At 35.4% G+C, this 24,552-nt stretch overlaps 3 protein-coding genes across 5 annotated transcripts in view; 2 read left to right on the top strand and 1 right to left on the bottom strand.

Annotated features, from left to right (window-relative positions):
• LOC134838613 (sodium channel protein 1 brain-like) overlaps positions 1–24,552 on the bottom strand; it is a 54,046-nt gene that overhangs the window by 23,764 nt on the left and 5,730 nt on the right. For all 3 annotated transcript variants that reach the window (XM_063854119.1, XM_063854111.1, XM_063854149.1), the window contains exons 3-6: positions 23,263–23,460; positions 16,743–16,809; positions 15,494–15,635; positions 15,009–15,152 (exon numbers count right to left, since the gene is read on the bottom strand). In XM_063854119.1, the coding sequence (XP_063710189.1) occupies positions 15,009–15,152; positions 15,494–15,635; positions 16,743–16,809; positions 23,263–23,460 (551 nt within the window). The remainder of the gene's footprint in view (positions 1–15,008; positions 15,153–15,493; positions 15,636–16,742; positions 16,810–23,262; positions 23,461–24,552) is intronic.
• On the top strand, positions 1,438–4,522 carry LOC134838980 (dipeptidyl peptidase 2-like). The gene is made up of 6 exons (XM_063854389.1): positions 1,438–1,580; positions 1,877–2,174; positions 2,349–2,516; positions 2,869–3,045; positions 3,341–3,770; positions 4,078–4,522. The coding sequence occupies exons 1-6, from the start codon at positions 1,522–1,524 to the stop codon at positions 4,455–4,457; spliced, it is 1,512 nt and encodes a 503-aa protein (XP_063710459.1). The 5' UTR covers positions 1,438–1,521; the 3' UTR covers positions 4,458–4,522.
• On the top strand, positions 11,617–14,420 carry LOC134838916 (dipeptidyl peptidase 2-like). Its single transcript, XM_063854276.1, has 5 exons — positions 11,617–11,788; positions 12,049–12,364; positions 12,679–13,023; positions 13,288–13,723; positions 13,926–14,420. Exons 1-5 carry the CDS (start codon positions 11,730–11,732, stop codon positions 14,303–14,305), a joined length of 1,536 nt encoding a protein of 511 aa, XP_063710346.1. The 5' UTR covers positions 11,617–11,729; the 3' UTR covers positions 14,306–14,420.

Below are 24,552 nucleotides of genomic sequence, written 5' to 3' on the forward strand. Positions count from 1 at the left end.
CTATTCGCATTTTTCATCTATACCAATAGCCTTTTCTAGAAAAGTATTGCACGAAATCGAACAACCAATGTGACATTGAATTTTTTTTTTAAATCAAATAATCTTCTAGGCTCTGAATTCTACGGCAAATCTCAGCCATTCAACGAATCCCGACTTACTCCAAAACACAGACAATTTCTAACAGTGGACCAAGCAGCGGCAGACTACTTGAGGATCATCCACTACTACAAGATAGTCGCTCAAATGAGCGATGTTAAGGTAGTGAGCTAATTGAACTGTCTTAAATGTTCGGCTAATTGACTTTTATACTAGTTCAATTAATGAAGTCAATTCTCGAAAACTACATGAAAAAAAATATTCCACAGTTTTCATATGTTTTTCAGAGTTCCTGGTAATGAATTTTTTCAACTATTCACCCTTTGGTACCTAGTAACGAATTTCTATCCTTGTAAATGAAAACTTTGTACCAATAACGAATATCTATTTTACAAAACCGAGAATAGAGAAAGAGATGCCCTTTATTTCATAGTTTTTACGTTTCCGGAGAATAAAAAGGAATATGCTCGTATCGTTTTTGCTATAGCTATAAACCATAATTAACAAATGATAAAATTTGGAAGTTTCTACGGTGGTTCTTTTGCGGTCTACTTGAGATTCAAATAACCCCAATGAAATCAGCGGCAGTCTGGCCTCTGGTGCGACTGTGCGAATAGCAGACGAGTTTCAGACTAGGACTCAGTTCAAGAAGAGAGTAACTCAGTCATATCAACAGATTCCAGGACGCTGATGACGCTAAAAAAACTCCAAAAACATTTTTACTTGAGTAAAACTAAGTTTTGACGGCCTGAAAAAAGCCAATATATACTATTGCAAGCCTGCTCGCTCGTATTATTTGCTTGAAATTAGACTATAAACAAAAAATTTTAAAACTGTTTTTCTCAATAATGGGACAAATTTTTTGGACATTTCTTAATGCCGTTCGATTTTGCGTGGAAAACAAAAAGAAAAAGAAAAAAACTGAAACACACCCGAACACATAATTTTTCCCGTTTTTCAAATGGTCGGAACAAAAAAATTTTGTAATTTTTTACGAATGTGGTCCGAACATTCTGTGCTACTTGAACAGCAACCAGCGCTCCTTGTTATTTTTATGATTTTATGTTTTTTTTTCATAAAAATGGCGGGTCCCATTTTTATGCATGATTTTTCTACGGACCCAACAACTTTCATACTTTGAAAGTTTGCGCTCAATGGTATCATAAATTAGCAAACAAAAACCGTTTCAGACTTTGCTGCCGGCTCAACTAAAAAACCAAAACAGCATAGGGTTTCCAACCAGTTGTTAACCAATTCATTATAATCAAATGATGTGAAGGTCAATATCATAAATTTTAGCAACTTTGTCGATAAATATGTTGTCATAGATTCGCAAACAAATCATAAAATGGCAAGATGACGAAACTTCTTGAATTGATAAATGAAATAAGCGACTTTCATATGCGGTTCTCATAACTGGAGTGAATGATGAAATATCCAGTCTTTTGGTGTCTTATTTGGATAAGTGGCTTCTCAGAAGTGCTGTAGGTATTTTGATTTTTAATTTAGAGTTTTATGATTTTGTTGGTGAGGTAAGGTATAACAACAAGACAAACATTGCTTCAAGAAGAAGTTCGTGCCAATTCTGAGATTTCAAACTTTCGATTTGAAATGATCTCTGCTTGTTTTTTCCAATTAAGTTGTTTGTTCTGCTTCAGACATCAAATTTTGTTAAATTCTCTGCTGCAGGAATAGTTGCGGTTTTTTAAAATTGTGTCAGGGGTTAGTTCCTCAAAATCAAAAGAAATATTAACTGGCAAATTTTTAGTTTTTTTTTCAGATCTGTTCCTTACAGTATTTCCTCCTTTGCTCAATTAGTGGACCACTATGGCCTAGTTTTCAACAAAACCAGCCAATCAGATGCCTTCTTCAATCAGAGACACATAGTCATAGACACTTGGTGTCCATTGACACTACCAAACAGCGCTGAAAAGGAGGGAGGAGAGAAAAATGGAAAAGGAGGTGTGGAGCTCGATCCTAGGAACCACACTATTTTTGTCTACGCAGGCGGAAAGGGAAATCTGGAAGACAATTTTGACAAATCTGGGTTTGTTTTGGAACTAGCCAAGCATTATGGGGTGAGCTATAACGTCTTTTACTCAAGAAATTGCTTTCGTTTCAAAGAGTTAGTGACAAAATTCTGAGAACTCAGGAAAAATTCTGGGAAAAAGTTTGCGCGCTATTTTCTTTCGAATTTCCTGATTTTTTTACTAACTAGTTCTTATTTTTCCTAAAATCAAAAATGCTTCTAGGCACTGGCGATTTTCATCGAGCACCGATTCTACGGCGAATCTCAGCCATTCAACGGATCCCGACTTACTCCAAAACACAGACAGTTTCTAACAGTGGACCAAGCAGCGGCAGACTACATGAGGATCATCTACTACTACAAGATAGTCGCACAAATGAGCGACGCTAAGGTAGTCAGCTAACTGACTTGTTTTGAATGTTCGGCTAATTGACTTTTATACTAGTTCAATTAATGAAGTCAATTCTCGAAAGGTACATGAAATATTTAAAAAAATATATTTCACAGTTTTGATGTTTTTCAAAATTCCTGATACTGGATCTCTATAACTATCCACCCTTTGGTACCTAATAACGAATTGCTATCCTTGTAAATGAAAATTTTGTACCAATAACGAATCCCTATTTTACAAAGCGGAGAATAGATAAAGAGATCCCCTTTATTTCATAGTTCTTACGTTTCCGGAGAATAAAAAGGAATATGCTCGTATCGTTTTTGATAGAACTATAAATCATAATTGACAGGTGATAACATTTGGAAGTTTCTACGGTGGTTCTTTGGCGGCCTACTTGAGGTTCAAATACCCCAATGAAATCAGTGGCAGTCTGGCCTCTGGGGCGACTGTGCGAATGGCAGACGAGTTCCAGGCTAGGACTCAGTTCTGGAAGAGAGTAACTCAGTCATATCAACAGATTCCAGGGGTGAGAAATATGGTTTCACGTGTTCTTGGTCCAAAAATTAGGTTCTATAAAAATTGATTAGCCTTTTCTATGCATTAAATAGGCAAAACCTGCTAGATTTAAAAAAGGAGATAACGATAATGAGTAATTCTACAATGTTGACGAGCAAAAGAAGAATGAAAAGTCTTGGTTCGCTTTAAAGAACGATGAAAAACTTGTTTTTGATAGATCTATGATGGTCTTCTGCTGGAATACAATCTGGTTAGCATCTTAGATCAAAAAATCAAGTTAAGGAAAATGTTTTGTTGCTTTTTAGATTGGACCCAAAGTTGTTCAGAAAATCAGAAGTGCCTTCGACGGATTGAATGAACTAACATACTTCGGATCACTGGGATATGAAGTAATCTCGAACCAATTCAACCTCTGCGACCGACTCAATAAAAAGAACTACAAAACTTTTCTCTTCACTGTCAGAAATGTTTTTGCTAAGCTTGCTATAAATAACAACCCTTATGCTGTCGGAATGTACCCCGCAAACCCAGTTCAGTTTGCTTCTAGTATTATGTACTACACTGACAGAGATATTCAGGCTCTGGTGGATTTGACCTTTTGGTTCTATCAGCAGAGCAAGTTGACCTGCTTTGACCCCTCAAAATACTTCAGGCTCTGTCCAGATCCCAGTGGATGTGAAATGAATGAAAATGGAAATGTATGGGCTTTTCAGACATGCTGGGAGCTACAGCAAGGTGCATATTATAAGGAAATTGAATCTCTTTTTTGACGCAGCAGATAATTTCAGAGAGAAAAATTAGGATGTTGGAATGATTTTTCTACGGGCGTAAAATCGTCAGACCAAATCAAATGCGGTCAACTCAGATATCGCTTTGAAGCTTTTTAGTCAGGAATTCTAACCTATAAAAAGCTCTTTGGTCCAAAAAGGGAGTATTTTGGTCCTCAAAGAAGTTGAATCCGTTTAGCATTTACATTGGATGAAGATTTTCTGGCGCATTTTATGATATTTTTTCATTAACTTTTAAAAGATGTTTAATTTAGTAATTGGGAGCTCCATCGGCAATTCAATGTTCCCAAACTTGGAATGGACAACAAAAGAGCTATTCAGCTTCTGCAAAAAAGAATTCGAAGAGTTTTCAGGCCAGGAGAGGTATCAATGGTTCAAGATAAACTACTGGGGATCAAAAATATCCTCTGCCTCGAACATCATCTGGACCAACGGACAGCTGGATCCTTGGTTCGGAACCGGAATAATCACCACCAATTCAACTCCATACTTGAACACTTTGAGTGCCATTCCAGGAGCTTCACAAGGATTGGACCTCAGGGGTCCAGTTAATGGAGACGGCATGGCCAAATATAGGCAGATGGAACTGGAACTGATTGGACAAATACTGACAGGCACATTTCCGTCTTCATAAAGGAATCGAGATATGTACAACTAAGAAATTAAAGATTTTAAATGAGTAATTTCATGCTTACCGAATTGTTTTTTTTTTCTAAAGCTGGAAGGCTCAGAAAACAGGCATGGCCACAACACAGTATCATCTTATTTTCTACCATGAGGTCTAACGCTGAATCTTGAACTTTATGTCATTTTTTATTTTTTTGAGCTTCATGCTTCTGTGTTCTGCCAAAATTACGTTTTAAGATCAAATAGTTTTGCATTTCTAATTGGATTTTACAAGAGCCCCAGAGATTCAACCGTGCGATTCATGCAGCGCACTCAGTGATATTAAAATTAATACACCTGGTATGCCTCATCAAATCAGCTGGTGTTAGATACCGATCATTATCGATGCATTCACAGTTGACAGACTTGAAGGTAAACCGATGAACTGTACACTTTAATGTTCGCATTAATTGACTGAAAGAAGACAAGAGCCAGCTCAATTACTGACGACGCGACAGCTTTTTAGTTAAAAAAAGTTATAATGTGTGAATCAGATGAATACTAGTCCAGATTCATTTATGTTGCAAAACCACCAAATTAAGGTAATGTTTAATTATCAAAATGACCTATTTAAAAAAGACTTTAAGGAAATATGATCGAAAAAGTGATTTTGCTACATTATCGCTCCGAGGTGCGATATCAGGCCAAACAATGGAGTTTTAGGATTACAAAGTTTGTGATTGATTATCAACGTATTCTGTGGCTAGTTATGCCTTCAACTGCGCAAAAAAGAATCCACATTTATCTCGAATTGATTTTTTTTGGCTTTCGAAGTGAGTCATCAAATACTTACGCTTAGTATGGTGTTGTCATCAATTTTCAAAGAAAAATGATTTGCACGTGTTATTTATGGCTAAAAAATTTTTTGCTGGACATTTCTGACGAGGGAGCTTCAGAATTCAAATAGGCGTTTCCACAGGGGCGGATATAGGATTTTCTCGAGCTTTCAATTCAAAAATTTATCGAAAGTTTTGTCAGTATTCTTATGTCGATCAAATTCATTACCTGAGTTACTTGAAAAATCATAATTTTGAGCAAGATTTTGAAAAAAAGCACGAAAAGACGCAAGGTTTTGATCAAAAACTCCCACTGCAATATTAGTATAAATGAGCGCTTTTAAAAACTTTAGGGTCGGTCGAAAAAAAATTTATGTTTTTAAAATAGTACTGGAACTAGTAATAGTAAAAAAAGGTTCCCAAGCTTATCACCACGTGTTTTTAACCCCCCTTGCTCTTATCCCCCTCATAATACACCAAAAGTAGATAACCCCACTACAATTTAACCCCTTTTTAAGACCAGTTGTTAGAATCAAAGTGAAATTTACTTGAAAAGGAATCGGAACCATATCGTCGGTAAACATCAAAGCTTCAATTGCGAAAAACTTTTGGAACCAAAATGAATTAACATGCACGCTGCTACAGGCGTTTTAGATTCAATCAGAAATGACCTTGCCGATACTATAGATTTTGATATGAACTTGAAAACGAATCCGACCGACATGATTCAAATTAGTTAACAAAACTGATAGGATTTTTCCGAAACTGGACTTAATCTTGAAACAATTCCTGCCAATAAAAAATAAATGACTGAAACTAAATGAAAAAAGGAATGAAAACTTTCTGACCAAAAATTTGATCTAAGCAGACCATTTTAAATTGAAATACCGATCATTTTGAGTAAAACTTATTTATTTTTACAAAGCATCTATTTTTTGTCAATTTTTGTTGACTTGTCTGCATAAAACGCAATGTGGAAAGGTTCGCCAGCCCCTAGTTCCAACCTAACGTCCCATCCAAAGGAACGATTGTTCCGAGATTAAATTGCTAGAGAGTGCATTTTTCAAATGCGAGTCATGTCAATGCATTTTTTACGTCTACGGGAGGCTACAAGGAGACGCCTTTTCTCAAGAAAGTTGACAAACAAGGTTTTAAATTGAAAATATATACGAAGAACAAAAGAACAAGTACTTATTTCAAGTTCATATTCAATATTCAAAAGATTGCAACGTAAACATTTTTTTTCGTAAACATTTCGTAAACATGCATAATATTCTGCACTTTTTCGTTGCGCAACAGGTAGTTTTTCCTTTTTGTAAATAATTACCCACTCTAGGCGTTATAAAATTGAAGTTTTTGTAAACATGCATAATATTCTGCACTTTTTTGTTGAGCAACAGGTATTTTTTCCTTTTTGTAAATTGGTGCCCATTCTATGCGTTATAAAAATGAAGTTTTTGGACGGCAGCGTCTTTTTGCAAACTTGCGATCACTTTCCAGAGAGCTGTATGTCATAATGCCAGCCCTCTACAGCATTTGTTGTTCTGGCCAAACCCGATGATGCCGCATGCCGAATGAAGGGGATAATAGAACTTCGATTCGGGACCAGACTTTTTATGTAGCTAGATCCAAAATAAAGGCAAAGCTCGTCAACCTCTGCAATTTTTTCCGACTCTTTTATGGTTCGATCGCATACTTTTTGAAATTCCCCCAATATTTTATCGTATGAAATTCTATTTTTCTTCTTTCTCAAAAGCCAGTGAGCTTAACATTTTAAGTGTTACACTGAATTCATAGTTTGTTTCGTAACCTTCTTCAATCTGAGCTCCTCGATTTTTCTCATAAAACTTTATGAAAGATGAAAGAAACATCCCGACAGCTTGGACTCTGAAATTTTTTTTAAATCGCTTGAATGGCGGCATGCTCAAAATCCAGCAAAAATTTTTCTGGTATACTATCAGGGGTTAGTATTTTTAGGGTTTCTAAATGAAGGTGGTATGTTTTTTCTGTTTGATTTGGCAGGAACGCATATATGCAAGCGGGGGCTATTCCTGAAAGCCTAAAATGTATAGAGTAAAATTGATAAAATATTTTCGGGGTGACTTTGAAAGTTCCCTCAGCCAACCAGAAGTTTTTTCATGCACACGTAGCATTTCAGTGTTGCCGAATAAAATAATCCTATCGTGATCATTTTGTTCAGTGTCAAATCTTAAAAAAAATTTTTTAAAAATCGGTTATTTCAAAACTTCTGGTTGCTGTGGAGACTGATAAGACTTCTTCCCGTTGCTTGCGCACTCGTTGTACGGTGCGAACTAAATTTTCTTTGGTTGCTAGAGCTAGTTGAGTGGCAATGTCATCTGTTATGGTCTGATTTGCGGTTGCGACTGCGACGGTTGGGGTGTTACTATCGCTCAGATCCTTGATGTTTTTCGAAACTAGTCGAATATCAGGTTTACCCGTGGAAATATCGTGATTATATTCACGCCTCGTTTCAAAAAAGTTTTCTCCATTCGTAATTGCTGTTGCGCGGCTATTATGATATTATGAGTTTGATATTTCGAGCAGTTCCAATTTGTATTTGTTTTGATTTTGCAAGGTAATACTTGATACTCGTGGCCTGATACCACTAGTGTTTGTTTGTCTTTCAAAGATACAGTAAAATAATGGACGCTTCAAACATTATATCTGATAGAATGGTATAAAAATCGTTAAAGAAATAGGCAGTATGATTTTTTATAAAACTCACAAACGTCTTTTGTTGCCTTCAATTAGCACCATGCAGGTTATCTCTGTTTTAAATGCTTGAATGAGGGATTATTTTTTAAGCTAATCGAAATGCAATTATTTTTGAGCACACAAATGCATGAAGTGAATTAAAAATGGCTTCTCAGGCCTCAATTACTACACCTAATAGGAAAACTACTATGAGTGTAAAAGGACTTAATAAAAGGAGTTAATTTGAAACGAATTCTTGTCAATAAAAGGGGTTAAATTGTTGTGGGGTTATCTTGTTACGGGTTTATAAAGTAAACATAGGGGGTTAAATATCGTGGGGTTAAAGAGTGGGACACCGTAAAAAAAGGAGGGACTCTTTGGGTGATAACCAGGTCAAATTTCTGAAAAAAGGGGAGAGGCATCCAGCCCCCTCCCAAACCCGCTACTGTTTTTCCAAACAAAAGTATTATGAGCAAATAAAATACCCTATAAAATTAATGAGGCCTTACATATAACTTTGTGATATTGTTGCATTAATTGGGGAACATAGCCAACAGACAGTTCTAAAGAGTCAAGGAACGCAAGTAAACTCTTATACTTTCGCTGTTCGACAGTGGAGTTTGCCTTCTTTTTTACCGAAGGAAATGAATTAAACTTAAAAAAAAACACAAATATCAACTAGCGAAATCTTAAGTTTGAGCCTACACAAAATTCAAGACTTCAGGAAAAAAATATATATTTCATCAAGACCTGCATAAGGGCCTGAACCACATTCCTCGGTTCTTGAAAAACAAAAAAACTTTGCCGCGTTTAGAGAAAACAATCGTTTTGAAACACCACTTTTTAACTTTTTTTTTCTAACATAATACAAAATGCAGTTTGAACTTTAGCGTTTTTGTTCAGGCGCGGGTCTAGGAATTTCTACAGGAGAGGGGCGGATTTTCAAAAAAGGTTCTGAAAATGTTGTCGACTTTTTCTTAGATCGACCAATTTGATTTTCTAAGCTCTCCCAAATTACTTAAAGACCCTAATTTGACCACAATTTTTTTGCCGCAATCAAATTTTTGAAAAAAAAGGCTAAAAAAGGCGTTTTTAGGCAGTTTTCAGAAAATGTTTACCAAAAAATTGCGTTGAATAATTTTTTTGAAGCTAGGAAACCCTGTCAAAGCAGTCTCAAGTTACATTTTTTTTATTTATTTTCAAAGTAATTTTTTCAATTGAATTTTTTTATCCTATAGTTTCAGCTATTTATAAAGTTGGTTTATGAAGATTCTTAAAAAGACCAAGTTTTTTTTTCAAAAATTTCAAATTTGTACAAATAAAGGGTCTTTTGCGCGCAACTTGCTGCCGTGAACAAAGCTTAGGCGGCAAAATGAGCTGGTTGGACGGCAAAATAAGCTCGAGAACTGAAGATTTTTAAAATAAAAGTTTTTTGAACTGTTTTAGAGGTTTTAGGTAGAAAATACAACTGAATTAAACTAAATTATAGTTAGAACTCTATAAAGTTCACCAAGATACGGCAAGTCTTATAGATGCATACAACTTCTTCCAAATTGTTTCTTGCAATCGAGGGGCAATTTCCGCTCAAAAACTCAAAGCTAGAACTTAGATGTGATTTTTCAGATTCACTTTTCTCAATTTAAAATTTATGTTTAATTCCCTATTTCAACTTATGATCTGGGACGATCGTGCAATTTTTGTTTCTTTTTAGGCTTAAAGTTGTAGCGTTATCAACAGGTTTAATTTTGATGAGAAATTGTTTGATGACATTGAAATTTTTTTTGGCTTACATTCCGTTTAAAATTCGATTTAGGAAAGTAGCAAGGTTTCATTTTTTAGAGTGCCTTAATTCCAATTAATCTGAAAAATGGAAAAATTCAAACCAAAATTGTGACATTTTTGACATTTTTTTGGAAACCAAATTACGACCAATAAGGCTCCAATATGATTTTACACTTATCTTCCTTTAGACTTTTTGTGGTAGTCAAATTTAAGATGAAAAAATAATAGCTAAACCATATATCTTTCCTGTGATCTTCAGTGACGCGATCGGGCCAATAACTTCCAAACAAGTTTTCCTAACTTCGCAACAAAATCTCTAGCGTTGATTATATGGCGTGTGTGATTCGATTCATATATTTAAATTTCAAAAAGGACAATTAAAGATTGCTGGGTGATATGTTACAATAGGTGGTGGTAGTTATGAGAAATGTCTGAGTAGTGCATGTGTTACATTTGAGAGCTCTTATGCATAATAAAGTCCTTTTATTTTCAATCAATGGTACATGCTGCTAAGATAGTTTTGGTATATACGTTACTCAGCCAGGCGAATTGTTGTTCGAAAAAATGAAGTTTTACACTTCTTTTGCCAAAAAATTTGACTATGAAATACATCACATAAACAGTTTGAAGTATAACAAAGAACCATCCAGCTACCCGCACTGAAAGCCCATGGATCATTCTTGATTACAGTGTCGTGATATGGTCAGTATCTATAAATTTCCAAGATAATCAATTATATTTCAATAAAAAGGGACTAAAATCATAATATTTTTCATGTCAGTATAACGCATTACAATCAAAAATTAAAAATGGATCATAATCTTAATATTTATTATGCCAATATAATCCATTATAATCGATTATAATGGATCTTTTCGAGACGTTATTCATGCAATTTACATTTTTAAAAAAAATTATCTGATTTGCTGTTTAGTGCAGTTGCTACGTACGTTTCATAAAATGTTACATTTCACGTTAAACTTTCCCCCTCCCCAGTTTACTTTACCCCCTCCCCAGTTTACTTTACCTTCCCTCCCGTCCCGTTTACTTTGGGGAGGGCGTTAATGATTGACATCCCCAGTTTACCGCCCCCCTCTTTAGTTTTACATCTGTAATGGATTAATTTTGTCTCGGGAATCCATTATAATTGTTTAGACTCCCTTATAATTGGTTAGAATCCATGAAGGCTCGGTGCGGGTGTTTAACTACAATCTGCCACCTATAGTAATATATGACTGGTTCCGGTCGTTGAAGTCAGCGAATAACAAATTTTACGTTGCAAAACTTTCAAAACTAAAAAATAACTTTGGCTTAGAAGTTTTGTAGCAAAAAGTTTATTGCGATTCGCCAAGCAACTAAAAAGCGGCAATGAAGAGGTGACGTCTCCGCCTCTCAATCAAAAGGTCGGATGTTCGAGGCCCACCATGATCCGTGCTCGTTGTTTGAGGGTGTGGCGACATTACCCAGCCCAGAAAAATAGCCAAAAAATTTGCATGAAAATCTTAAGCAGGGACACAACAGCGGTTCTCATTGGTCTTTTCACTTATAGATAAATTGTCTTATTGACGTCAAACGGATATGTCCCGTAGTGGACAAGTGGTCAAGCTTCATGGCGTCAGTTTTTGCGTCATCTAAGTTTTCGGCAGGAATTTTAAGAACTTTCAACAATTTATGTTGCAATGAGTTGACCTTTGACAAATGACCATTTCTGACAACATAAAAATGAAAACTAACTAATTCATCTCGCAAACATCATATAAATGATCAATGTCCACAAATCATATGTTGCGGGGTGGTTTTGGCAAACATATGGTGACAGTTGGATTTTGTTTTTTGTGTATTTAATGACAAAAACAACCTTGTGGATTTCTAATGAAAATTAAATATTTGGCAAATTCACTATTCCAAAAACTGAAATCCAATTCAGCTGCGCTCAAACTGGTTGTGATAAACAAATTTTGTTCAAAATGACATCAAAACTTTTGGTATATTTCGTTGTGAGTCTCCTGATTTGTCTGACAACTGGGTAATTTATTTCAGATTGCTTTTGAAATATGGGTGAAAAAAAACTCTTAAATTTTGGTTTTTAGAAAGCTCAATTACCAGAAGAAATAGCCAGCTGTTAAAATTGAAAAAATATATACAAATTTTCAGCTGACCGTTTCAATTTGTAAAAAAGAAAGAATGTTGGGAAATTGACAAATACTTTTTTAAGAGAAAAGAGGTGGCAAAAATCCAAAAAAACGCTCATGCAATATTTTAAATAGGGCATACTCAATTTTTCAGGTATCAAATATCTCAGTTCCAGCAGAAGAAAGACCATTATGGCCTGATAAAAGACCCACAGCAAGAGAACAATGGAGAGGCGTTTTTCAACCAACGCTTTATCCTGGTTGACGACTACTTCAATGAAAAAAGCGAAGTGGACGAAGGAAAGCAAGTGGAACTCGTGACTTCATCGGGTATAGATCTCGAAGCTCTGCAAAAGCTGGATTTGAGTCAGAAAAACCACACAATTTTTCTCTACACCGGGGGTCCAGGTCCGATTGAGGAGTTCTATAAAAACTCGGGATACGTACTAGAGCTTGCAAAGTACTACGGGGTAAGTAATTGTTCAAACGAGCACAGGTCTCGTAGGAATGTTGGAATCTTACGCGGAAATAATATTCAAGTAGTTGCCTTATAGTCGAGAGATTGGCATAAGAGAGAATTACTGAAACAAAAATGTATGTAAGATCTGAAAAGGAGTGAATCAAAATAGGACGCAGAGCTCCTTTTTTAATTCTTCACTTTTCCGAAAAATTAAAAGACCTCCAAACTGAACAAACATTGCGCCAAACCGTCAACAGATTCAATTAGGAGTAATTCAATAGAATCAACTAGGCAGTCATACATAACCGACGCTTTTCTGTCTAGGCACTGGTGTTTTTCGTGGAGCACCGATTCTACGGAGAGTCACTTCCCTTTGGCGAGTCTAGTTTCGATGAATCGTACCTTCCGTACCTGTCTGTTGATCAAGTAACCGCCGACTACATGTATTTAATCTACTTCTACAAGTACGCTCTGGGAATCTCCGATGCCCAAATAATCACGTTCGGATCTTTCTACGCCGGGAGTTTGGCTTCATACATGAGGTTTAAGTATCCGGATCACATCACAGGAGCGCTGGCCTCTGGAGCGCCCCTCAGGATGGCGGATGAATTCGAAACCCGGTCTACATACTGGGAAACTGTGACTTCCATCTTCAAAGGCGGATCCGAGGTAAGTCGCTTTCTTGGCAGTTCTGATGTTTTTTTAAAGTCTTATTTTTTTCTACCCAAACAATTTCTTAGAGCTTTACAAAAAAGGGCCAGATACTTTCGTTTATTAATAAAAAAGTTTTATTTTTATTAAAAAAAGAGTTTTAGCTAAATTTTAAATCGGAGGTTTAACTAGCAAATTAATCTGCAGCCTATCATCTTAAGAGGCCGCAAAAATTTAATCTTTCCAAAAAAATGTCTGGTAAAAGACCTTATTTGTCTGTAGGATGGAGACAAGGTGGTAGCTCTGGTCGAGTCTGGTTTCGACACTTTGCACGAGTTGTCGACGTGGAGCCCCCGCTCGCAGGGATATGCTCAAATCACCACCCTGATGAACACATGCGAACCTGTGAACGACAGCAACTACCAAGACCTTCTGAAGATAATCAGGAACTCGTTCGCTCAGCTCGCATTGCTCAACTACCCCTTTCCCGCTAACGGGTTCCCTGCCAACACCGTAAAAGTGGCATCGGGAATTGTTTACGACGCCCCCAGGGACGTCGATGCATTGCATGATGTAGTGGCATTCTACTATGGGACGGACAAGGATGACTGTATTGACATCGAGGATCCGATAATTAACTGTGCTGACCCGACTGGATGTTACAATGGTACTCGTGGAGTTGCTTGGGACTTCCAACTTTGCTGGGAGTACTTGCCAGGCAAGTTCCTAGAGCTAGAAAGCCGATTCCATTTCATCTAATCATTCCTAATCAATCTTTCTAACAAAAAAAAAGATTTTTTTTTCACTTCCTAAATAATTACCATTATTAAGATCCTTAAGCTGAGGCGGAATCATTTTTTTTACGAATTTCAACAAAATAAACAAATCCAATCAAAACGTCGAATAAATCCTTGTTCCAGAAATCGGAAGCTCTATTGACAACTCCATGTTTGCGAACCTTCCGTGGACAAAGGAGGACCTGGACGCCTATTGCGGATCGCTATTCAGTGGACTCCCAGAAGGAGGCAGATACCAGTGGTTCAAGATCAACTATTGGGGATCTAAAGTTTTCTCGGCCTCGAACGTCATCTGGACCAACGGACAACTGGATCCGTGGTTCGGAACCGGAATAATCACCAACAGTTCCACTCCTTATTTGAACACCTTGAGTGCCATTCCAGGAGCTTCACATGGTCTGGATTTGATGACGCCGGTTGAGGGCGACGGAATGGGAAAATACCGGGAGATGGAACTCGAGCTTATTGGACAGATTTTGGACGGGACTTTTCCTTCTTCTTAATTGAGCAGAAATTTCTTGAACAGCGAAGAAAAACTGATGCTCTGCTCCTTTAATAAATCAAATAATTATCTAATAATATCAATTTAAACTTGAATTAATTTTTCTGTAGTTTTAATTTTTACTGTGAGTTTCGGCTGTGAATGTATCTTCAGTTGTGATAGGTATTCACAACCATTTCGCCCCTCACACATTTCGCCCCTCGTGAATTTATTGCCACATTTCACCCCACACACATTTCGCCCCCACACATTTCGCCCCTTAAATTGTTTACTAAAAAAGCGGCGGTTAGTTAACTGTGTAGTTAGTTAGGGGCGAAATCTGCTAGGGGCGAAATGTGCCACTACATTTAAGAGGGGCGAAATATGCGTGGGGTGAAACGTGGGACATTTGTCGTGATACACCTCGTACGCACCATGAGTAGCGGTGATGGTTGGGAAATACAGATTGAAAACGTCATATTTTCATTTGGTGATATCTATCGGAACGCGATCCTAAGAATCAAGGGTTGACCAAAACCACTGTAAAACTAGAAGTCACGTCTTCAGCATAGATGCAACTGTGGAATTGCTGCAACTTCCGAAAGAAAGTTTAAACATAAAATCTGAGATACAAAATTTCAGCGTTTTTGCGTGATTTTAAGCACTGGCTGCCAATGCTGCCAGAGTATGGCTTAACTATGGCGTTAAAGTAGTGACTGACTGACCTTGGCCTCGTTCTCGACGTTGGTGGACTCCTCCTCGTACGAGAGGGTGACGACCGCGAGCATGAGATTGATGAGATAGAAAGAGCCGAAGAAGACGAGGATGATGAAAAACAACACATTCCAGGGACCAGCCGACATCAGAATCTGTTACAACATACGCATATTTATTACGAGCTCAAACAATGGAAAAATCACAACATCAAAACCAATAGCCCTCCTTTAAGTAACCAAAAATAACAAATGGTATTCTCGTTCGTCAGCCTTGGGTCCGCTGTCAATTCGAGTTTTACAGTTTTAACAGTTAGGCAAGTTCGAAATTCTGTATTTATATCTTAAGAAAGCACTTAATAATATTTATAGTTATTAAATTGCGTTTCGGGTTGACTTTTTGAGAGTGGCCCCCTCATCTAGCAGACTGATATAAGCAAGACTATACTACACTACATGTATTGAGGTGTGGGGGGGGGGGGGGTTTAATGACTCACTAGGTCGTATAAGTTCTCCCAGTAGTCGAGGGTGATGAGTTGGAAGGAGGAGACCAGGGACCATCCGATGTGGTCGAACGAGGTGTAGCCCCAGTTGGGGTTGGGGCCCACAGCTAGACACGTGTGGCCCACGTCACACTCCCTACACAAGGTCACAACAATTCAAATTAATTAAGATCGGACAAGAGAATTAAACAAAATTATTTAGGCGCAAAACAACAAATCAAACATATTAATCGAAATCACACTTTGATTAGATAAAAAAACAGGGGTAGTTGGTTTTAACGATGGTCATTTATAAATATGCCCCTCTATCTACAAAATAACACTGAATCAGCGATGATTATCTATGGAAGAATAACCCGGCAACAAAGTTACTTTAAAAAGAAAATTGTAATTATTTATTTGTTCGTTTTTAGTTCTACTCTGTGGGGTTTTCAATTTTTCAACAGTTCTATTGAATTAAATTAGATGCAACTTTTCTGAACAAAGTGAAAAACCAGTCCGTAAAAAACACCCTGCATAAACACTACTACACACAATTTAGAGCACACAATTTATGGAAACAAGAATGATTCGAAATAACACGACAAGGACTTCGAAGAAAGGAAACTACTTCAGCTTGGTCGTCTTCATGATCAACATATGAGAATCATTGAAGAAAATGGTGAGTTAAAAATGCGTGAGTGAACAACTAGATACAGCAACAATCCATTCGGTGACTAATTATAAGCGATCTTTTTAACTACCCCCCCCCCCTGGGGAATTCGTTTTACTGTGCTGAAAATCTGCATATGCTTAACCTTTGAAATAGGCCTTTAAAGAATTTGTGTTTACCAGGGGGGGGGGGGGGGGGGGGTTGCTGGTTAAAGAGATCCATTATAAGTGAGGTTATGATAAAGTGAGTATCTGATTAGCAAAATGGGGGTGATTATTGGTTAGTGAGGCCGTTTTTTTCTTGCTGGTCCTAGGTGATTGTGCAAACATCCGCAAGACATTGTAAACTAATAATGCCGTAATTAAAACACTGCCGGTATTTTAACTTTGACAACATAAGGCAAGTATTTTGATTTTGAAATAGAAACTTAAAGACCACGAAATGTGAACAACTATTTCTTCTTAGATCTTTGTATGTCAGATCTCCTTTTAGCTGCATTTTCCAACTATTTTTTTTTTGAAAATTTTTGAGTTTTCGGACGTTTAAACTATCGGATGTTTGCACAGTAGTCCGTGATCTAGTGCAGCCTACCCGGTGTAGCTGGTGTTGCCACAGACTAAGTATGTCTCGTCGAAAGACATGTGTATCTGCCAATTGTCTAAAATACATTCAGAGCTCAATCGTTTGCAGAAAACAAAACTTTCACAAATTTAAATAAAAAGGATGATGCAGTCATCACGGGTTTTAAAAAGCACATATTATATACTCAATTGAATCTCGGAGTTTGATTCATTGATGCATTCAGTGTGAAAAGCGAACTCTTCCTCCTTTCGCTCCTTTCACGCTCAATATCTTTCGAATGATTTTTAAAAGTTTCGTCAAACTTGGCTAGTTAAAAAGTCGAAATTTGTCTGAAGAAAACAAAAAACCACTTTGAGCACAAATATTCCATTACTATGGTTACGAAAGTCAGAACAATTAAACAATTAGATAGACAATCTATATTAAGTTCTTTGAAGCTAACCAAGTGGTAATTTGAACCAGGCTGCTCGTTTGTCAGGGCAAAGCCCTGAAAACTCCAACTGCACTTAAGGCCAAATAAAAAGTTTAAAAAGTTTTTTTTGGTGGTTGAGTAATTGACAAAATAATTGAGAAAAAAAAACAATTTTTTCTTTCATTTTCTTCTTCATTTTATCACCCCACACGCTAAGCAAAATACTAATGGTATGTTTGACTTCTCGTATTGTAATACTAAATTTAAATTGCTGGCCTCAATTCAATTTAGAACGAATTACCTTGTTTCTTTTTGGCTTAAAAGAGCGCAAAATATCGCACAGTAATTATCCCAAATTGCATATGCTAGCAATTTTTAAACCCCCGTAACTTCGCGAAAAATAGTCACAAGTAAAGTAGCATTTTTTTCTCATTTGAGTTCAAGAAAACAATATTTTTCCAGATGCTATAAAAATTCGTCAAAAATTCTTAGAAGAAACATTGGGCTTTTTCTTCAAAATTCGGAGCAATAAAATAGTTTCGACTTTTACGATAATCAGATTTGGTTTGATTGTTAACCCTTTGCCCAGTGACACGAAATCTTGAGTCACACTTCATATTTTAGCTAAACTTAGCATAGTTTTTGAAAACTTCGGACCAGAAATCAGATTGAAATGAATAATTCTAGAAAATCCTTACATCATTCAAACATTTCATAGAGGAGTTCTAGTCAGAGTTCATATTACTTTCACCACAGTTTCATGGGTAAAAATTGATTATAAAGAGTTTCCGTTGTCTAAAATGTTGTCTAAGTAATCGATTATTTTTGAAAAACAAACATCAGTTATAATCAATTATAATCAATTATAGTGAGTTATAATTAGGTTTTGTTTTCTAAGTAATCAATAATAGTGATTTTTCCACGCCCCCTTCCCACGCATCAATTTTCCCATGTCCTTGGTTCTTTTACGTGTTCTTATGGCTGAATGCGTCATATATCGAGGTAAGGTATGAAGAATAAATGTGTTCACAATAGTTAAGTTGTTCATCCTGCAAAATTTTATTTTAATATGACAGCTTTAAAACAGTTTTTCAAAAATGAAATTCAAATGTGGGGGGGGGGGGGGGGTGGAAAAGAGCCCAAAAATTTTGTTCATGAAATCTATGTAAATCGAATTATTGTTGTAGATAGTGAAATGTTTAGTCAACTTTTTGCACTGCACAAATCGAATTCCACTAGCCCCGCGTCCCCCTGCCCCGAATTGAATTGATTATATCTATGAAACTCAAGTGCGGGTAGTTTTTAACTATATCTCGTCACAACTAAAAAAAATTGTGAGGCACGGGAATCACCAATGACGCCATTGAATAGTTTCAAAGAGTGAACTTCCATATTTAAGTTTCGTGGAATAGTGCCGAAGGCGTGGATGAGCTCCTTTCCCGCTGAATCTGATGCATATTTGGCAAGTTCGTCATAGTCAAAACTTTTGTACGATATTTGCTAGCGGTAAAGAACATTTTCACTTATAGGTATTTTTACAAACTAAAAAAAGCTTCTTAATTTTTTTTGTTATATATGGGATAGTACGCCATTACACGTAAGACATATGATTATAAAGAGAGCTTCAGGGATGTGAAAATATTGAGCTTCCATTGCATGATTTGATTACGATCATTACTGCAGGTAAATAACGCTCCGCAATGACACTTCTTTAAGATTTATATTTTAGTTAATGTTCTGCTATGGCTCATCTTGCTTGTCATTCACGCTTCTTATTTTCAATCAATTCTGTTGTTTCAACAATCTGGTAAAGACAGGTGAATATGGTAGAAAAGCTATTTTGAACGCTTCAAACAAAAACAGTGACTTTTCATGCACTTTAACAGTATAATTTACAACTATCAGGCCAATTTGGTTTGAGTTAACGCAAGCACGCCAAAAAATTTTATATATGTGTGAAAGTTGAAAGAAAAAGAACAGCTAATTTTACGGAAAAAAAAACAAAAAATAGAGATTTATTTGAACTCATAAAATTAAAATATGACAACACAGAGATCAAGAGAAAAACATGAAAATTGATAGCGTAAATTTTCCTTCCTTCATTACCTATAAAAATGATGAATGTTTCATGGAACTTTTTTAAGAAAAAAAACGCAATTTTCAATTGTAAAAACTGTGTCCGAGATATAGAAAAAAGGTATATCTGAGGTATATAGGTATTGAAAAAAAAATTAGCAATTTTTGCGATTTTTCTATTTTTATCATAGACAAAATGGAAATGAGCAGTGCAGAGACAAACACAGAAAATTCTACCAAAAAATCTCAAACAATTCATCCGAAGACAATTCGGCCGAAGACAGTTCGGACAATTTATATTAAAGAGACCTGCTCAAATGAAAACTTAATAGTTTTTGTGAAACATCAAAACTATTCATCAAAAATCAAAACGAAACTACATAGTCATTTTTTTTAAGTTTGTGTAATTAGATCCCATTGCTAATTAGCAATAGGGGAGGTTGATTGTGTTAAGATACAATCTAATTGTAGAATTTAGGTCTTAGAAACTGCGCTTGATTAAGTTGAACAAGGATTCAGTTGCAACTTGTATTTCTTCTTGAAAAGCTTAATTATAATAAATTTCATGAAAAACAATTATCCCAATTACACGATAAGCGACTGCACGCACCCCCGTCAATAACATAATAGTAGTAGGAAGGTGTCTTTATGGTCAGTAAATTCAGTAAACGGTCATCAACACTTTAACTGATAAAATTTTTTGCAGCCCGTAAAAAACCGGTTTTGCGTCTGGTATTATGATATTTGATCAGTTTTCAATTTTTTGTTTTCAAGTTGATTCCATTGAAACATATTAGATTAAATCATTTAATTGCTTTTTAGATGATTTGAAGTTGATTTGCTTTATGTGCACTTGAAACAAAGTGTTATGAAGCAACCAATTATAGCTATCGTTCGGCACTTTGAAAAAATAGAAAATGAATTTAAGTTTTTGGCAATTCATGACATCTACAGGAAAACAATAAATACAAGATTTAAAACAAGACTGCTGTTCTCAGGACAAAGCCCTGCATGTTCCCGACTGCCCTTTAATTGGTCTCGGATAATTTGGTAAAATTAAATATTGACAAAACAGAACTTTAGGCTGTTAATATCAAAAACAAAAAATTAGTCGCGTATTGATTCGGCTAGCCACATGCAGATCAAGAAATCGATTTCCCGAAAGAAGAGTTTTGTAAAAGTTTTCTGAATAAAAAAAACCACCCCGAGCATAAATTCATACCTCACTTTCCTTGAAAGTCGGAACAAAAATATGTATTTATTGGTCCGACTGTAGATGGTTTTCTTCATTGTTGTTCTCTACAGACACATTTTGACCCTTCAATTTTTCCCTTTTGGAAACAAACTGTTGTCCGAATTGCGTTGATGCATTTTTGCAAAAATTGGGCATGAATATGGCATACTTTTAACTAGTTTGGGGTAACAATCTCGCGTTATTCACCACTAAAGTTTATTGCCAAAGTTAGATGCAAATTAAACCGACTAAAACGTTCCAATTTTAATTTAGTTAAGATGACTGATTAGATAACACGTAACAACAGGAAAAATATTTTATTTAGTACTGAAAAGTGCGTGTTGTAGCGCCGAAAAAAGTTGGTCTACCCTGAAACTTTTGTCGTTTCGAACTTTGAAAATTATCAGTTTTGTATCAAAAACTATTTCAAAATAGTGCAGGCGGGCGGGAAATTCAACATTTTGCCCTAATGTTAGCTTTTTTTATTGAATTATCTGAATAGTAATAACTGCTTAATTTAATGCTTTTTCTCTTTTGACAATTCTAAATTTCCTGATTGATAAAAAAGAGTAGATTTTTTAAGTATTGACTTTTTAAGGGTCTCCCCATTCAAAATACTTCCTTAAAGAAAAAGATTGTTAACCAGATGAAAATTATCAAACGAATTAGAGTAAGTTTTGACTGTTTTATAGCAAAAAAGGATGTAGTTGATTTTCAGTTTAATCGTCGTGGATTTTTTCCCAAACGAAGTATGAGTGCCACCTGACATGTGAGTTCATTTCTAGTTCAAATTTTTTAAGAGAAAGAATTTTCAACGTTTCAAATATTCACGTTTCAAACAGAAATAGACGGTTACTCTGCCAGCAGCACAGAATCTTCGGGACAAAGTTTTGAAGAAATACATTAAAAAGTTCAAATTTGTCTCGTTTTTCTACGCGGTATGATAGAAAGAAATAAAAAAACTGGAGTTTAGGAATATTTGACAGTCATAGTAGAATAGGCAAATACAAATACAAGTTTTGCAGAAAAAAATTTCTAGAAAACCAAAAAAAATAGTTTTTTTAAAATAAATTTCAAAAATTTTTTTTAAGTTTTGAAAAAATCTATGAAATTTTGAAATTTTTGATTCCGAAGTGGCGTTAACAAAATTCAAAAACTAAATTTACTCGGGTAAATTTAAGATAAAGCACAGTAAATTTAATGTAAACAGTTCAAGTTAAGCATAAATATACCTGCTCGCTCGCTTTATTTGCTCGAAATTAGAAAAAATGGGTTTTTCTTGAAACTGAGAATTCTTCCAATTCAAGATTGAAACAGTTTTAATTTGATTTATTCCGTGACCATTCCGACGATTATTTGTGTCACCTGATTTTGCGTGAAAAACAAAAAAACAGAGAAGCAAAAAGGCACTCCCCGAAAACACACCCCGAATACAAAGTTTCTGCCCATTTTCAAAGGTTGGTACAAAAACGTACTAGGCTGTGCATGACAAATTTTTTTGATGTGCGCAAAGTCTTTTTTGACCGTATTTAACTGTTTTTTGACCGCGCTTGAAAATATGTTTTGAATCTTCACTGAAACAAACAGTCTCTTGTACTCGTTTTAGAATAGTTTTAGGTTAAAACTATCTTTTGTAACTGCTTTGAAACGCCAAACTTAAAATAAAATTTTTTCTTTTGGCTACTTTTACGGAACATTTTTGGATAAAAATTTTTCGAAAAAATGCAAACAGTGCAGATTTTTTTTTCCGGATTTTTTAAAATAACTTCAAAAGAGTATTATATAAGGCATTCTTGTTAATGAAGCAATTTTATATAAAAAGTTGAGCTTAACGCAAGCTTAACGTACACCATCTAACCAAATTTGATGCATTGAAGCTCAAATTCAAAAAAAATGCTTTCACTTTTTATCATTTTTTTTTGGAAAATTATGCAGGTTTGAAAAGATACAATGTGGTAATTTTAGAAAAATTAATGTGCAATTAATTCGTGCTCTTAACGAATAGGCGGCAAATTAAATTTCAAAATTGAATTAGGGCAAGTTTTTTGGACTTATTGCTTCGTTACTAGATGTTAAATACTTAATTTTTTTTTTCATGATGTGGATGATTTTTTTCCGATCATTGCAAATGGGGAGGAACTTTAAATTCGGATATGCCTAAGTATTTTTATTTTTTTCGAATTCCACGCAAAATCAGGTGCCACAAAAATCAATGGAATAGGTCAAAGGATATATCATTTTAAAGACGTTTCAGTCATAATTCAGTTTCGAAGAAAAACCGATTGAAAAGTTTGATTTTTGGTCTAATTTTGAACAAATAAGGTGAGCGAGCAGGCTTACTTGTTTTTTTGAACCAAAAGCATTTACCGCAAATAATCATTATAATGATTGGAAGGAATTACCTTATTAAAACGCTTTAATTCATGGTTCTCAGAGTTGTCTCAGGTTGTCTCAGTTTCGAGAAAAACCGGTAAGAAATTTTTAAAATTTAGTCTAAATTTGAGTTCGTAAAGCAATTTTTTCCTGTTAAATGATAGTTTTCTTAGATTAGCTTGTATAAAAAAAAGTTAGCAAATAAAATTGTCGCCGAAATTTTCTTTACTGCTTGCAAAGTAACCTGTTTCTCCTTTTTTCACTTATTATTATTATAATTCTGAGCTACTGATGTATGAACGGATATCATTTCATGCGACGAACGAAATCCCCAACTTAAACCTCAGTGCCGTATGTGCTATTTCCTTGTGATTGAAAAAGCAAGAACCTATTCAAAATGAGGAAACATTTATTGAAATCCGTTGATTACTCACCAGGGTTATTGGTGTGATTAAAGTAATCTTCATTCGAGATATTTGATGGCCAGTTGAGCACGCATTTGTTGCGCAGTACCCCCATGTATAATTGCAGACCGAGGAGAGAGGCCACACAAAGACCGAAGACCATGAGGACCATGACCTCTAGCAGCATCTTCAGTGCATTTATTAGTGCATTCACTATCGTTCTCAGACCTAAAAGAGGAACACACAAAACATTGCACGTAAGAAAGAGCTCGTAAGTTTGAGGTAGAAAAAAAACTTCGCATGTATATTTATAAATTGACAGTTTTCGAGCTGATTTAATTATAAATTTTATGAAAACGCATATAATTCAGAAAGAAGATTGTCATAAAATTTTTTAACAAGAATTGTAACTTTTTAGGACTGCAAAAGAGATTGAATGTGCTGTCTTAGAGAAAAAAAAACAATTCCAGCGCAACCAGCATCTTCAACGCATTTATCAGTGCATTCACTATCGTCCTCAGACGATAGCAAGTCAACATTTTATAAATGAGGACGAAAAAAGCGCTGTCAAATTCAAATGAGAGCTTTTACTCACACATGAGTAAATTTTGCTCACTTGAAAAGTTTTGTCAAATTTTTTTGTCAAAATTTAGTCAAAATTTTGCGAAGCAAGAATCACCAAAAAAAGAACGAACACCAAAATCTAGGCAATGGCAATTTTTTGAAGTTATATATAAATTTTTGCAAGTTTTAGCAATAGAAACCATATTTGAACAGATCGTATGAATGAGTTTTCAACAAATTTCAAGGCTGAACATACATTTTTTCAACGTGTTTTTAAACGTGAAGTATTAATTCAACACTAATAAAAAAAGTTCGATTGAAAATTTGGGTCAGACATGTGAGAAACTGTCTACGGTCAAAAAATACAGAAACACTCAGAAGTTCAGCTAGTCAATCCGTGTATAAATGGCGGCTTTTAGGATGAATTTCGACTAATACATTTTTTTACCTACCGTCAATTTGTACTAAGGGTGTTAAGGTGCATAATTCAGGTGCGGATCTAGGATTTTCTCGAGGGGGGAACTCAAAGAAAAATCAAAATTGTTGTCGGCATTATTTTATGCCGACGAAATTGATTTTCCGAGCGCTCCCAGAAGACTATACCGACTCTATTTACACAAATCTTTCTGTGACGCAGACAATTTGTTGAAAAATTGGTCAAAATGCTATATTTAGCACTTTTTAAAATTTGTTGACCAAAAAGTCGCGTTTTTTTCCCTTCAAAATTATTTTGTATTGGCGTCAAAGGTGCCTTTA

Source organism: Symsagittifera roscoffensis, chromosome 1 (assembly GCF_963678635.1).
Source record: "Symsagittifera roscoffensis chromosome 1, txSymRosc1.1, whole genome shotgun sequence".
Taxonomy (NCBI): domain Eukaryota; kingdom Metazoa; phylum Xenacoelomorpha; order Acoela; family Convolutidae; genus Symsagittifera; species Symsagittifera roscoffensis.